This window comes from Phragmites australis, chromosome 7 (genome assembly GCF_958298935.1).
Source record: "Phragmites australis chromosome 7, lpPhrAust1.1, whole genome shotgun sequence".
NCBI lineage: Eukaryota > Viridiplantae > Streptophyta > Magnoliopsida > Poales > Poaceae > Phragmites > Phragmites australis.
Window position 1 is genome coordinate 35,615,244 of NC_084927.1, and position 13,086 is coordinate 35,628,329.

Below are 13,086 nucleotides of genomic sequence, written 5' to 3' on the forward strand. Positions count from 1 at the left end.
CAGGGTCATTGAGTCCATGTGAGGAGCCGAAAGGGGCCGAGGATCATGTGACGCACAATCAAAGGTCCCGCGCAGCCGCTGCGTCTCTCATCAATGAGATAATGACCGTCCGTGCTCGCTCGATCGCTCCTCGCACAACCCTGCATGCATGCACGCGGATATATATATGCACGGTGTGGCCTCCGTTTCCTTCATCCTGATCTCGCGCAGCGACTAGAAAAGTAGAAAGAAGTAGCGCACTCCATACATAACTTGTCAGCACCTCAAAGCCTCATCAGTGAACGCCATTGCTCACACTGAGCTAAGCTCCTGCGCTTCTCTTGGGCTCATGAGGAGGCACGCTACTGCCGCTAGAGTCCGCTGCATCCTTCTTCGTCCTCTGACGGTTGTCTTGCTGCTTGCAGCCGTGAGTGACGGCATCAGACCAGCTCCTGGTAAGTGCAATGCAACTTCATGGTACGGTGTCCAGTTTCTTGTATTTATGCAGTGTTCTGGCCAGTGATCGAGCGCTGTGCTAACTTTGGGTTTCTCATCATCTGTCAACAGCTGATGTCAAACCGGTGCATCGAACGGAGAAGGCCACCACCACTGCATCACAAGTATGTTCCGTCAACCTCGACTCGATCTCGATCTCGATCTGCAAACTCAAGTTCTGTGGCTTGATCATCATCAGCTTACCAACTGACGACACGTTTAGCAGGGGAGCAGGGGTGGGGACAAAGACTTGCAGCTGCAGGAAGAGGTGCGCGCGACGGGGTCGACCCTGCCGGACTGCTCGCACGCGTGCGGGGCGTGCTCGCCGTGCAGCCGCGTCATGGTGAGCTTCAAGTGCTCCGGCGCGGAGCCGTTGCCGTGCCCCACGGTGTACCGCTGCATGTGCAGGGGCAAGTGCTACCCGGTGCCCTCCAGCTGACGCCGATCGATGCTGAGAAGCCCAGCTCAGGCATGCACTCCATCGATCAGGATATGGGTTTGTACGCGAAGGGAGCGGTTTGTATGTCGTCGAAGCTTCTAGAAACTTCAGCTGGGGTGTGTGTGTGGGGGGGGGGGGGGGAGGGGGGAGCAGTGAGTCGTTAGCTAGTACGTGTGCTCTGGGAAGTTCCTGAGCTAGTAATTTTTGGGATGTCGAGAGGTTGTAGGGTAGAAATGTCTTAAGAGTAGAGGCACCCTAAGAAAGTTGTGCTATGTTTACTAGATGTAAGAGTTTTTTTTTTTGCTAAGCAAATTGTGGATGTGTAGCCTGTCTACTGATTTCCATGATCGAATCAGATCAAGGTAGAAAAAGGTTTATGGCTTGATAAGTCAGATGCTCTTGTGTAGGAAAATTTCTTGCTTTGCTCTTCTTCTTTTTTGGTTTTGGCTAAACATGATAGATTATCCAAGATCGTTTAAAACCTTTGACTGTAACTACGAGTAGAGATACGGATTTGTTTGCTTTGTGTCCAAACTAGCCTCGCTAAATTTGGCTACAACATATAGATGCCGCATGCTGCCTATTAGGTGCAAACGTATTTTTGGGTGTAAAATTTCTTTTTGGACATCCTAGTCAATGCTTAAATATCTTATTTGTTCAGTTCAAATATACTATCTGCTAACTAGCATTCGTAGTACCGGTCGTCTTCATATTCTGTCCATAGTTTTTAAAAGAAACATTGATAATTAAAGTTTGACACCATGTCTAATCGGTAATATGCATATATATTTTTTTAATGAAAAAGGACGGCAAAAGACATCTAAATACAACAGTGCCATACTAAACACCACTGAGTAAAGAAAAATGCATACCTCCAAAACCTCATCACGCTCTCATTCCTTTTGCAAATCTATTATATTATTATTTGAGAGAAAAAAGAGTCACCACCTTCGTTTTTAAGGTCACGAAATTACTATGTTAATCAGACAAAAGAAAAAGATCTAGAATATTTATTGTTATGAACATCTAACTGTTTAAATTAAAAAAAGCTTATATCAAAGATGATTAATAAATAACTAATTTTGAAAAGCAAATTGTCCATATCAAATACGATTAATAAATACCTAAATTCGAAATTAAAAATACGAAAAATTAGCAATTCGATTTCCATATGATTTGAGAAGCAAAATATTTAAATAAAGAGTTCAAATAAAATAAAGTCAATAATAATTAAAATTGGAGTTAGAGTAGAAAAATAAAGATCCATATCAAATATAGTCTTATAAAAAAAATCAAATTATTATAAAAATCAAATACCTAAATAAAGAGTCTATGTAAAATATAAATTAATCGATAGCTAAAATTCATAATAAAGACAATTGTTTTTTTTTTCAAAATTCTTACTAATATAATATATTAAGAAGTAACGTGTAGCTCAAGATCGTCATATCAAGCAGGCAGAAAGCAAGTCACAACACTCATGCAAGGCAAACTCTATTCTGATTTTAGTTGAGCTATTTACATTTGACGTACGATTTTGATAGTTGATCAAAACGTATATAAATCAAATCAATATATGTATGCGATTCAGTACAAGTTTAGAGCATAAATATTTTTTTTATTAACATAATTTTTATTTCTTCTTCTAATTTTATACACTTTGTAACTTAATGACAAAAACATTATAGAAAACTAAAAGACTAATTTTTAATCAAATATTATCATAATAAAATATTACAATATGCTAGTCACGGTATTAACATGAGCTATCTTACTAGTTTAAAATAATTTAGAAGATCTAGCCCAACTAACCCTCACCAATCAAATCAATAGAACACGACACTCCATTTTCCATGATTAAATGGTCCACCAAATAAAGTAAAGCTCTCAAATCATCCCACTAAACCCACTAAAAAACTATAACACCCATACCAACCGATGTGTACAAACCAAGAACAACGCGCACAAACGACCACGATTGTCAAGCAAGCTGGTCGCGGCGAGAGTGTGCACGTAGCAGAAAAGCCAGGACACCACCAAGGCACCAACGCTTACGCTGTCCCCACTTTCCAGGCACAGATGCGATTCCGGATTCCGCCGTTGGCGTAAACCCTGCCTCCCCCTATCCCCGTCCGCAGCGCCCAGCTGCCTCCAAACCCAAACTCTCCTCGCCTCCGCCTCTCGCCGCCGCTCCATTCGCCTTCGCCTTGCAGAAGTCTCCTAATGCTCGCGTCCGCCGCCTCGTGCTGCGAGACATAGCCTAGCGGCGCCGCGCGGCGTTGCCCAAGACGGCGCCCTGCGGCCTCGGTTGCGGCGGCCGGGGAGCGGGGGGAGGAGGCGGGAGGCTGAGGCGGCTCGTGGGGTCCATGGCGATGGCGGGGAAAGCGCCCGCACCAGCGCCCGCGCTGCTCGGGCGGTGCCCGTGCTCGGCGCCTCCGTGGGCGCCGTCGCCCTTCCGCTCCCGCCGCCGCGGCCGCTCGATGACGTCGCCGTTCACCGAGGGCAGAAGGTAGTCGCCCTCCTGTCCTGTGCAGTCACTTAGCGATTTAGTACTCGTTGCGGTGAGGCTCGAGCTTATTGGCTGTATGGTTAAGCGATGGTGGTGGTGTTTATCATTCGATTGGGGGTTTGCACAGGGTAATTGGATGCTGGTCTCCAGTTCGAAAAATTCGATGCTGGTCTATTGGTTAGGCCGATGCTGTGCTAATATTGCTGTGATTACTGTTTTGCTTTGGGATCCTTTTGTCATCATTTGGATTTAGACTAGTAGTTTCTATGAACCAATCCAGGGACGAGTACCTCAGTTTTCTTTGTTGTGCAAATTTGTTCTGCGTTCATACCCCGTAGGATCTCGAGATGTTGTGTCTGGCCCCTCCTTGTCAATGGTGGTGTTTTGACTGAACTTTGAAAGCAAAGTACATGTGATTATGGTCCTCCGAAGTCAGTTCTAGTTGTTGGCCTAATAACAGCCATTAAAAATTGCGCATCACTTTGGTGTTTCACCTATAACTTTGAGAATGGCTCTGATTGTCAGGCAGGAGTACTCTCATAGTTCGGGCCTTGGAATTCAAGACAACAGAGCTCTTGAGTTTGGAGTATGTGTCAACTTCAATGTGCAAAGTAGCGCGCAAGAATGGGCTGAGGAGAGCAAGAGGTTATCTTTTATCAAAACCAGCAATAATGTCATGAATAGTATTTGTAACGGTTCCACTCATCTAGGGGCGGGTATTCTTCATCACGAGCCCTTGGAAGATTACAAGAGCTCCATCCATTCTTCATTGCACAGTGTGAGACAAAGAATGGCACCTAATTCTCTTGCAAATAGGCATGCCAATACAGAGTTGGCAAAGCATCATGTGATCAATCGTGCTGCAGGTGCTGTTTCAGCACTGACTAGTGTTGTCAATAATGACACTAAACCTGTGAACAGGCCTAATGACTCTGAAGTGGAGGTTCATTGGCCTAATGGTTCTAAGTTTCATGCTTCTCTTCCGAAAATTTCTGAAGTTGAAACAAGCTTGCAGTTTGATGACAAGGCTAGTGATGGCTATGCTAAAGATGAGCATGAATGCTCACCCAAGAAGACAGTGCAACCTACTTCAGCTAGAACGCCCTTGTCCAAGGAGTCTAAAGATGCGCGGAAGGCACTTGGTACCATCTATGAAAAAATTCTGGTGGTTGACGATGTCAAGTCAGCCAGGAGCATTGTTCAATTGCTTACTATGAAGTACAGAAACTTTATTCATGCATGTGACACAGAGGTAGGGGATGAAAATCCTTGGTTACTGTTAGCACTTCTATATGAATGCTTATGTTCAGATTTATCTGTCATGGCTTGTTGGCTTATTTTGACATATTCAATCAGCTAGTATATACTAAATTTACCTGAAAACCTGTTCCCCTTTGATTTTAGGAGTCAAGGTTCCACATATAACTCCACACCCAGCATCTTTTCATTCAAAGTTTATTGCTTATGCTGCTCCTGACGTGTTTGCTTCTTTCTACAAGTACATATGTGTGCTCCTTATGCATTATGTATGCCTGCCCTTTGCTTTATTGTTCAATATGATAACTATGAAAAAATGAGGGGAAAAATTATAGCTGTTCTCATGGATCTTGAACAGCATAAATTAGGTACCATTATCATCTCATATTCTTGGCTCAGTGATATGGTACTGAGCAATCAAGCTGTATGTTGGGAAAATTTCTTGCCTGCCTTTTGAATGCGTATCGACTCCTTACTAGTTTTATAATTCAGGAGAGCTAAATGTTATGCAGGTAGCTAATATTGATGTTAAACAAGAGACACCAGTTGGCCATGGAGAGGTAATATGCTTTAGCATCTACTCTAGCACTTCTGGTGCTGAAGCTGATTTTGGAAATGGCAAGACATGTATTTGGGTGGATGTGCTGGATGGTGGACAGGATGTCCTCATGGAGTTTGCCCCATTTTTTGAAGATCCGTCAATCAGGAAGGTGCAATGCAGCTTACTTCCACTTCCTTTTTGTTTGGACAGCACTGTACTTGGGTCTGCCCTGTTCCGCCATTGCATATGACTATCGCAGTGTACATTGAATTAAGAACAAGAATATCGTTGCAATTACTTAGGGAAGTACTACATGATAATATCACAGATTTAAATTCATGATTACAGCTTTACAATGTGCAGACCCTTTTGTTGCGTGTTAAATTGTCTGCTTCGCTGATTTGACCCTTTTTACTGTCTCTAGTCAACCTTTTCTACTTCTGTGAATTTAAGGATCAAACATCTACCATTGTTATCTTGTTCTTGATTTTTGTAAAGCAAATATCTTATTTTTCTTATGTAGGTTTGGCACAACTATAGTTTTGATAGCCATGTCATAGAGAACTATGGAATTAAAGTTGCTGGATTTCATGCTGATACGATGCATCTTGCACGACTTTGGGATTCTTCAAGAAGAACGGATGGAGGATATTCTCTTGAGGGGCTTACAAATGATCACAGGGTCATGGGTGTTGTCCCAAAGGAATTGCAAAAGATTGGAAAGAGATCAATGAAAACCATCTTTGGTAGGAAAAAGATAAAAAAGGATGGAACAGAAGGGAAAATTACTTCAATTGAGCCTGTGGAAATTTTACAAAGAGAAGACAGAGAAATGTGGATCTGCTATTCTTCATTAGATTCAATGAGTACCTTGAGGCTTTACGAAAGCTTGAAAAGCAAGCTTGAAAAGAAGCACTGGACTTTTGATGGTTGCCCCAGAGGTTCAATGTACGATTTCTACGAGGAGTATTGGCGTCCTTTTGGTGCTGTTCTTGTGAAAATGGAAACAGCTGGAATGCTTGTCGACCGTACTTACCTTTCAGAGATTGAAAAGGTTGCTGTTGCACAGCGCAAATTAGCTGCAGATAAATTTCGGAAATGGGCATCTAAATATTGCCCTGATGCAAAATACATGAATGTCAATAGTGATACTCAGATTCGCCAACTCTTCTTTGGTGGTATAGAAAATAGGTATAGCCCTCACTCCACTCTATTCTCTTTTTAAAGATTTGGGGGGGTTACATCCTATGATTTTCTCAGCTAGTTCGAATTATTGCTCAGGTTGAAAGAATAAGTATAGGAAAAATATCTCTTAGTTAATTAATTTGTTTATTATTCTGTATACATCTATCAGTTCAGATAGTAAATGTTTCTGTATGTATATTAACTACATAAGTAAATGAGAACAAATTTACTCAATATGTGTTTACCTTTGTATCCTAGATATTTCTTGCGCACAACAACACCAGCAACAGCAGCAGCCTTTGTCCCAAGCAAGTTGGGGTAGGCTAGAAATGAAACCCACAAGATTTAACTAAACAGATGATATGAAAACAATACTGATAATAAAGGTACTAGTAATAGTAAAAAATAAAAGTAATAACGGTACAAGGAGACTGATGCATAAGTTATGGTTCTGACACGTGGATTGCTAACTTCCACGCGTTTCTATCCGTGAATAATTCTTTGGGGATATTTCATTCCTTCAAGTTCCTTTTTACAAACTCCTCCTATGTAAGGTTTGGTTGACCACAGCCTCTCTTCACATTATCAGCGTGCTTTAGTATCCCGCTATGCACAAGTGACTCTGGAGGTCTCCATTGGATATGTCCAAAACATCTCAACTGACGTCGGACAAGCTTTTCTTTAATTGGCGCTACCCTACCCTATCACGTATATCGTTATTTCGAATCCGATCCTTTCTTGTATGACCACAAATCCATCGGAATATAAGCATCTTTGCTACACTTAATTGTTGGACATGTCGCCTTTTAGTTGGCCAACATTCGGCGCTATACAACATCACAGGTCGAATCGCCGTCCTATAGAACTTACCTTTTCACTTTTGTGGCACCCTCTTGTCACAGAGGATGCTAGAAGGCGCTATTTCATCTATCCGACTTTGATTATATTAACATTTTCATCGATATCACCATCCTTCTGTAGCATCGATCCTAAATATCGAAAGGTATTCTTTTTGGGAATCACCTCTCCACCAAGATTAACATCTTCTCCTTCATACCTAGTAGCACCGAAATCGCATTTCATATATTCGGTTTTAGTCCTACTAAGTCTAAAACCTTTCAATTCTAAAGTATATCTTCATAACTCCAATTCCGTGTTAACCCCTATCCTACTCTCGTCAACTAGCACCACATCGTCAGCAAAGAGCATACACCAAGGGATATCTCCCTGGATGCCCCTTGTGACCTCATCCTTCACCAAAGCAAATAAATAAGGGCTCAAAGCTGACCCTTGATGTAATCCTATTTTAATCGGAAAATCATCGGTGACACATTCACTTGTTCAAACACTTGTCACAATATTATTGTACACATCGTGTTTCTCCAAGGCCCACCACATGACATTTCTCGGTATTTTGTTGTAAGCCTTCTCCAAGTCAATGAATAAGATATTTCTTGCGCATAATCCCTAGAAATTTTAACGTCCTTAACTTTTGTACAGATGCAAACCTGGTGAAACTTTGCCGAGGAGTAAAGCTATTAAAGTGCCTAATGATGATAATGCAGTTGCTGAGGGCAAGAAGGTTCCAAAGTATCGCACAATTGAACTATTCAGCATTGTGGAAGGCCTGAAAGCTGATATATTCACTGCAAGTGGCTGGCCTTCAGTTAGTGGGGATGCATTGAGAAGTTTGGCTGGGAAAGTTCCATCGGATCTTGTTTACACGACAAATGATTTAGAGGATAATGAATGTGGTAGCGATTCTGAAATTTCTGATTATGATCTAGAAGACACCTCCTCTTATGGAACTGCATATGAAGCATTTGGAGGAGGAAAGAAAGGAAAGGAAGCATGCCATGCCATTGCAGCTCTGTGCGAGATCTGTTCTATTGACTCGCTGATATCCAACTTCATTCTTCCTTTACAGGTGAGCTGGCTCCACTAGTCCATTTACTCTAATGTAGATTGCAGCAGTTATTATTGTAGCAGTGGCTATGTGAGGCTTGAATGCCCACTATCATATATTATAGTCTTAGCTATCTATGTCACTTTATGCTATTTACCTCCCTTTTCCCTGACAGGGAAATCATATATCATGTAAGGAGGGGCGGATCCACTGTTCCTTAAATATCAATACAGAAACAGGGCGTTTATCGGCTAGGACGCCAAATTTACAGGTTAGCATTTATGTTTTTAGGGAGATTGCCCGTGTTTGTAACATATAATGGCTTTCTTGAGGTCAAGAATTAGACAGGGTCTGTTGCTGTCTTTCTGCGTATTAGAACATTTCAGAAAAGGACCAACAGGAAGCTTGAATGTTGGACCCTAGCTTGAAACACAAGTCACTGTGTCATACTTACAAGTTAACAGATGATAGGTTAAAGCTCATGTATGGAACTGAAAAATAAACTGTTATAAAAATGTATGGAACAGTAATGTATGTGGATTGGATGAGCTTAATGAAGAACTGTTATACAAAACAAGCTAGTTCAGTGGTCATTAAGCCTTGTTTTATTCATCAAGTCAGTGAACAAGCTGTTATAAATATTAACTTTGAAAATAAGCACTGCCGATTTTGTGAATTTGATGGCCTAGAAGAATTAGCTGAGGCTGTTGCATTATTCAATACAATACCCAAAAGATGAGAAATGTTTTGTCAAGTGTTGTAAACTCTGGGCTAGTTGCTTTAGATTTTATAGTATTGTGAATTGTGATACCAACACCAAATAATTTGTCGAACCCGTGTTTTAAATTCCTCCATGGCAGAACCAACCTGCACTTGAAAAGGACCGGTATAAAATCCGCCAAGCTTTTGTTGCAGCTCCAGGGAAGACTCTTATTGTTGCCGATTATGGTCAGGTACGCTTGCTTTTGCTCAGTAGAGTTTTCAAGTATTTGTACACTAATACAGAGTATAACAAGTAAAAAGATGTACTTGTGTTGTGTGTAGCTGGAGCTCAGGATCTTGGCACACCTTGCTGATTGTAAAAGCATGTTAGATGCTTTCAAAGCTGGTGGTGACTTCCATTCCAGGACAGCCATGAACATGTACCAGCATATTCGTGAGGCTGTTGAAGAAAAGAAAGTACTTCTTGAGTGGCATCCTCAACCTGGTCAAGAGAAACCTCCCGTGCCGTTGTTGAAGGTACTCTATTTTCCCTCCCATGTTGTTGTTTAAGGTACACTAGCTTCATTGGTATTTCTGAGTTATGTCGATTCCTTGGAGTCGTTCAAATTATGGTCAGGCTTACCAGGTTATTGCTTTATCTTGCGCACTGCAGTTTAATGCACTTATAGTTTCCTTTGTTTCTTCCCTTTCTTTTTACATTTCCATATCTCTTGGTTCTGAGTATCCTACTTCAACGGAGAATCTAGAACTTAATACTCCGTGTGGTTATAACTATAGCTATGGTTCCAGGACATACATGATTTGTATGGAGTCTAATGCTTTACTTGTGACGCAGGATGCTTTTGGTGCCGAGAGGAGGAAAGCTAAAATGCTAAATTTTTCCATTGCATATGGCAAAACAGCACATGGGCTTGCTCGGGATTGGAAGGTACAAAGTTTTCAAACAAACATACTTCAGTGCGCATTACACTTGGGTACCTACTTGGGCTACCGGGTCCATATCAATCAGCTAGAAACCAGAAAACAACCTGCTTGTTGATTAGCCGTATTTATAAGATTTACAGTTATCTGCATAATGCATAGAATAGAAATGCAGCCCTATGGTAACACCTCTTCCCTTGCCAGGTTTCTGTTAAGGAAGCAAAGGATACACTGAAACTCTGGTATAGCGATAGAAAAGAGGTTTTGGCTTGGCAAATGGAGCAGAAAGAACTAGCTCAGGAGAAGTGTGAAGTTTATACTTTGCTTGGGCGATCACGCCGATTTCCAAACATGGCTTATGCAACTTCTGGTCAAAGGGGTCACATTGAGCGTGCTGCTATTAATGCTCCTGTACAGGTGATCACTGTCTATCACGACTCATTGTTGTTCAAATTAGTTTCGATGCTGAAATTGTTTTCTTTAACACCACAGGGCAGTGCAGCAGATGTTGCTATGTGTGCAATGCTTGAGATAGATCGGAATACTCGTCTTAAGGAGCTTGGTTGGACGCTACTCTTGCAGGTATTTTATGTGAAAACTTAGGTCCGGTCACTTGGTTAACTGCTGGTATTTTTTTTTCTTTGAAACTTAAAATGACAACATTTTTACGGCTGGGTTCACTTGACTGTTAGTATTACGTATTCCCCCAAGTCAGAATGGATGCAGTTGGTGATCGCAGAAAATTGCCCTAATTTTTCTCTGATTGCTTAATTTTGTCATTTTATTTTATTTTTGGTAAATGCAACAGAAGTTAATGCCTAGCAGAGCTGACAGCTCCATCTTTCAGGTCCATGATGAAGTGATACTTGAAGGGCCTGCAGAGTCTGCTGATCTGGCCAAGGCCATAGTGGTTGAGTGCATGTCTAAACCCTTCTATGGCACCAACATCCTGAACGTCGACCTGGCTGTTGATGCCAAATGTGCTCATAATTGGTATGCAGCCAAGTAGAGGGTAATGCTTTTCTCCCTCCCCAGCTGAGTGTTGGCCTACCAAACTTGGCACGGCTGCATCCCAGAAGTGCGTCAATTTCTAACACGAAATTTGGTGCGATTTGAACTGGTAGGCTAGTGAGCCCAGGTGGATGCCATGCAGTAATTTTTGCCCCGTCTGCCATGGCAGTGAGCATCAGCAGTAGTGAAGGCATTGTACACCACCGTATAGATTGGATAGCTTGACTCTCTCTCTCTCTCTCTCTCTCTCTCTCTCTCTCTCTCTCTCTCATGTGCCTGATGTAGTTGGCTGTCGAGTGTTGACTCTGAACCTGAAGGGTAGTAGCACAAACTAATCAAGCGTTGTCCATAAGGTTTGTGTAGCAAGCTGATGTGTTAGGTTAGTTGACCTATTCTGATGATGTTTAACACATCAACTATGTTTTGGTCGAGAGAATTCAACTTAGCGTGAGCGTTCAGTCTCCTTTTCCCTTGTGGCATTCTGTTTGTGGCCTGTTTCTTTTCTGAATATGGCGTGCACAGCAGGGTTGGGGTAATGTTCCTCCAGCTCGTCGTGAATTTTTAGCCTTTCGCGACCTCACCAGCATAAGTGGGCACCTGTGTCTACCGAACTTCATCTTGAAAGTTCAAAGTCAGCTTATCAGCTGAATGGACCGAGTCAAAACTGACAATGAGCCAAATGATAACGAAATGCTAGTATACCATACATTTTATAAGCTTCTGTTCTGCTCAAATCACCTTGAAATGATGTCTCAGTCTGTATCTAATCTCAAACAATAGTCAGACAAGTGTCAGAACGAGCTGCCAATGGTGGAGGTCCATTCTCACGATGCTCACCAGCCGCTCCTTCCTCAGGGTTTCGATGGCGCGGCACCATCCGCTTGCTGAGGCTGAGTGTCAGCAGCACGGGGTTTCCGACGATGTAGTCCATGCCTGAGTTGTAATTATTATTATCATAACTTAAATAGTAACTACGATTACAGTACACATATTAGTATGGTAACTATAGTTACGATACCTATGCTCGAGTTGTAACTATTGTTACTATAACTCGAATGGTAACTATAGTCATGGCCTGCCAGTGTCATAACTAAAGATATGTTGGTTATGCCCAAGTTGTAACTATTGTTATCATGATTTAAATAGTAACTACCATTGATATTTATATGTTTAAAACTAGTTGAAAATATCATAGTTTAAATTGTAGCTATTTAAAAATATAGCCATTGGAATATAAAAAGTTAGATACTGAGAGTCAGTTGTAGAGCACGGTAATATTAAAAGGTAATCTTATTAAAAAGGCTCATTATATAAAGTTTTTGGGAGTGATTTTTCGAGAGTCTCCGCTGCTCTCGATGAAGTGACAGGTTGGGTAACAGAAAGCATTTCGGCGGAAGCGTCTTGCTGGCTCGTTCCGAGACTCTTCCTCTCGTTGCTTCTCTAGAACCTTCCAGAATTTTCCACCTTTCGGTTGCTCTAGCATGTCCGCAACATTTGGTATCAAAGCCTCGCCACCCTAGCCGGTGTCGGTGCGGCTCAATCCGGCGACGTCCAAGGAAGGCGACGCCAACCCGTATCTGAAGCCCCGGTATCCTCTGCGACGACAACAACCCCCTGAAGACATGGAGGCGCAGATCGCTCAGATTTTCCAGTGTGTGAAGCGTATGGAGGAGGATCGACTACAGCAAGACGAGGATCGAGAGGAGCAAAAGGTTTACAACCGATTGATGCAGGAACGACTCGAAGCGATGCAGCCAGACGTTCGAGACGTGGAAGCTGACGTTCGAATCGCATGTTCAAGACTTGCATCAGGCGGTGGAGGAACTTCGAGCGCAAGTGAAGCACATCGAGGACAATCCAGTTCTGAGCAATTCGATTGCAGCCTCGCCGGTGTGCGCATCACCGGTGACGGGCGATCGGACCGCTCGCTCGGAACGCTTTCCCGAGAAGGACATACATGGCCAGTTGGCCACCGTGATGTTCATGAACACCGGGGCCGGCTGGTTCAAGGGTGCCCAATCACCCATGTACCACCTCCGGTCACAGGTGCGCAAAGTCATACTGATCTCAAGCATATTGTCATTTGTTCCGCTGATGCCCGTTTCCTTCGCACCAATTTT

At 42.4% G+C, this 13,086-nt stretch overlaps 2 protein-coding genes across 4 annotated transcripts; both read left to right on the top strand.

Moving 5' to 3' along the window:
- The first annotated feature begins 209 nt into the window (after nucleotides 1-209).
- Nucleotides 210-997, top strand: LOC133923672 (protein EPIDERMAL PATTERNING FACTOR 1-like). 2 transcript variants are annotated; one of them, XM_062368961.1, is made up of 3 exons: nucleotides 210-434; nucleotides 547-599; nucleotides 698-997. In XM_062368961.1, exons 1-3 carry the CDS (start codon nucleotides 329-331, stop codon nucleotides 911-913), a joined length of 375 nt encoding a protein of 124 aa, XP_062224945.1. In that variant the 5' UTR covers nucleotides 210-328; the 3' UTR covers nucleotides 914-997. The 2 variants fall into 2 exon arrangements, with proteins under 2 accessions (XP_062224945.1, XP_062224946.1); XM_062368962.1 differs by having other exon boundaries at nucleotides 701-997.
- A 2,037-nt stretch (nucleotides 998-3,034) lies between these two features.
- Nucleotides 3,035-11,817, top strand: LOC133925084 (DNA polymerase I A, chloroplastic-like). 2 transcript variants are annotated; one of them, XM_062370915.1, is made up of 13 exons: nucleotides 3,035-3,422; nucleotides 3,948-4,674; nucleotides 5,192-5,389; nucleotides 5,744-6,411; nucleotides 7,906-8,332; nucleotides 8,487-8,582; nucleotides 9,172-9,264; nucleotides 9,356-9,550; nucleotides 9,870-9,962; nucleotides 10,160-10,372; nucleotides 10,448-10,537; nucleotides 10,803-10,967; nucleotides 11,747-11,817. In XM_062370915.1, exons 1-12 carry the CDS (start codon nucleotides 3,280-3,282, stop codon nucleotides 10,962-10,964), a joined length of 3,105 nt encoding a protein of 1,034 aa, XP_062226899.1. In that variant the 5' UTR covers nucleotides 3,035-3,279; the 3' UTR covers nucleotides 10,965-10,967; nucleotides 11,747-11,817. The 2 variants fall into 2 exon arrangements, with proteins under 2 accessions (XP_062226899.1, XP_062226898.1); XM_062370914.1 differs by lacking the exon at nucleotides 11,747-11,817 and having other exon boundaries at nucleotides 10,803-11,429.
- Nucleotides 11,818-13,086: the final 1,269 nt, after the last annotated feature.

What these genes read in the sequence shown, in the direction of transcription:
- LOC133923672 (XM_062368961.1), top strand. Translation starts at nt 329, where the DNA reads ATGAGGAGGCACGCTACTGCCGCTAGAGTCCGCTGCATCCTTCTTCGT. An exon ending in CGGCATCAGACCAGCTCCTG is followed by an intron (nt 435 to 546) that starts GTAAGTGCAATG and finishes ATCTGTCAACAG; the next exon opens with CTGATGTCAAACCGGTGCAT. An exon ending in CCACCACCACTGCATCACAA is followed by an intron (nt 600 to 697) that starts GTATGTTCCGTC and finishes CGACACGTTTAG; the next exon opens with CAGGGGAGCAGGGGTGGGGA.
- LOC133925084 (XM_062370915.1), top strand. Translation starts at nt 3,280, where the DNA reads ATGGCGATGGCGGGGAAAGCGCCCGCACCAGCGCCCGCGCTGCTCGGG. An exon ending in CCGTTCACCGAGGGCAGAAG is followed by an intron (nt 3,423 to 3,947) that starts GTAGTCGCCCTC and finishes TCTGATTGTCAG; the next exon opens with GCAGGAGTACTCTCATAGTT. An exon ending in GTTGGACGCTACTCTTGCAG is followed by an intron (nt 10,538 to 10,802) that starts GTATTTTATGTG and finishes TCCATCTTTCAG; the next exon opens with GTCCATGATGAAGTGATACT.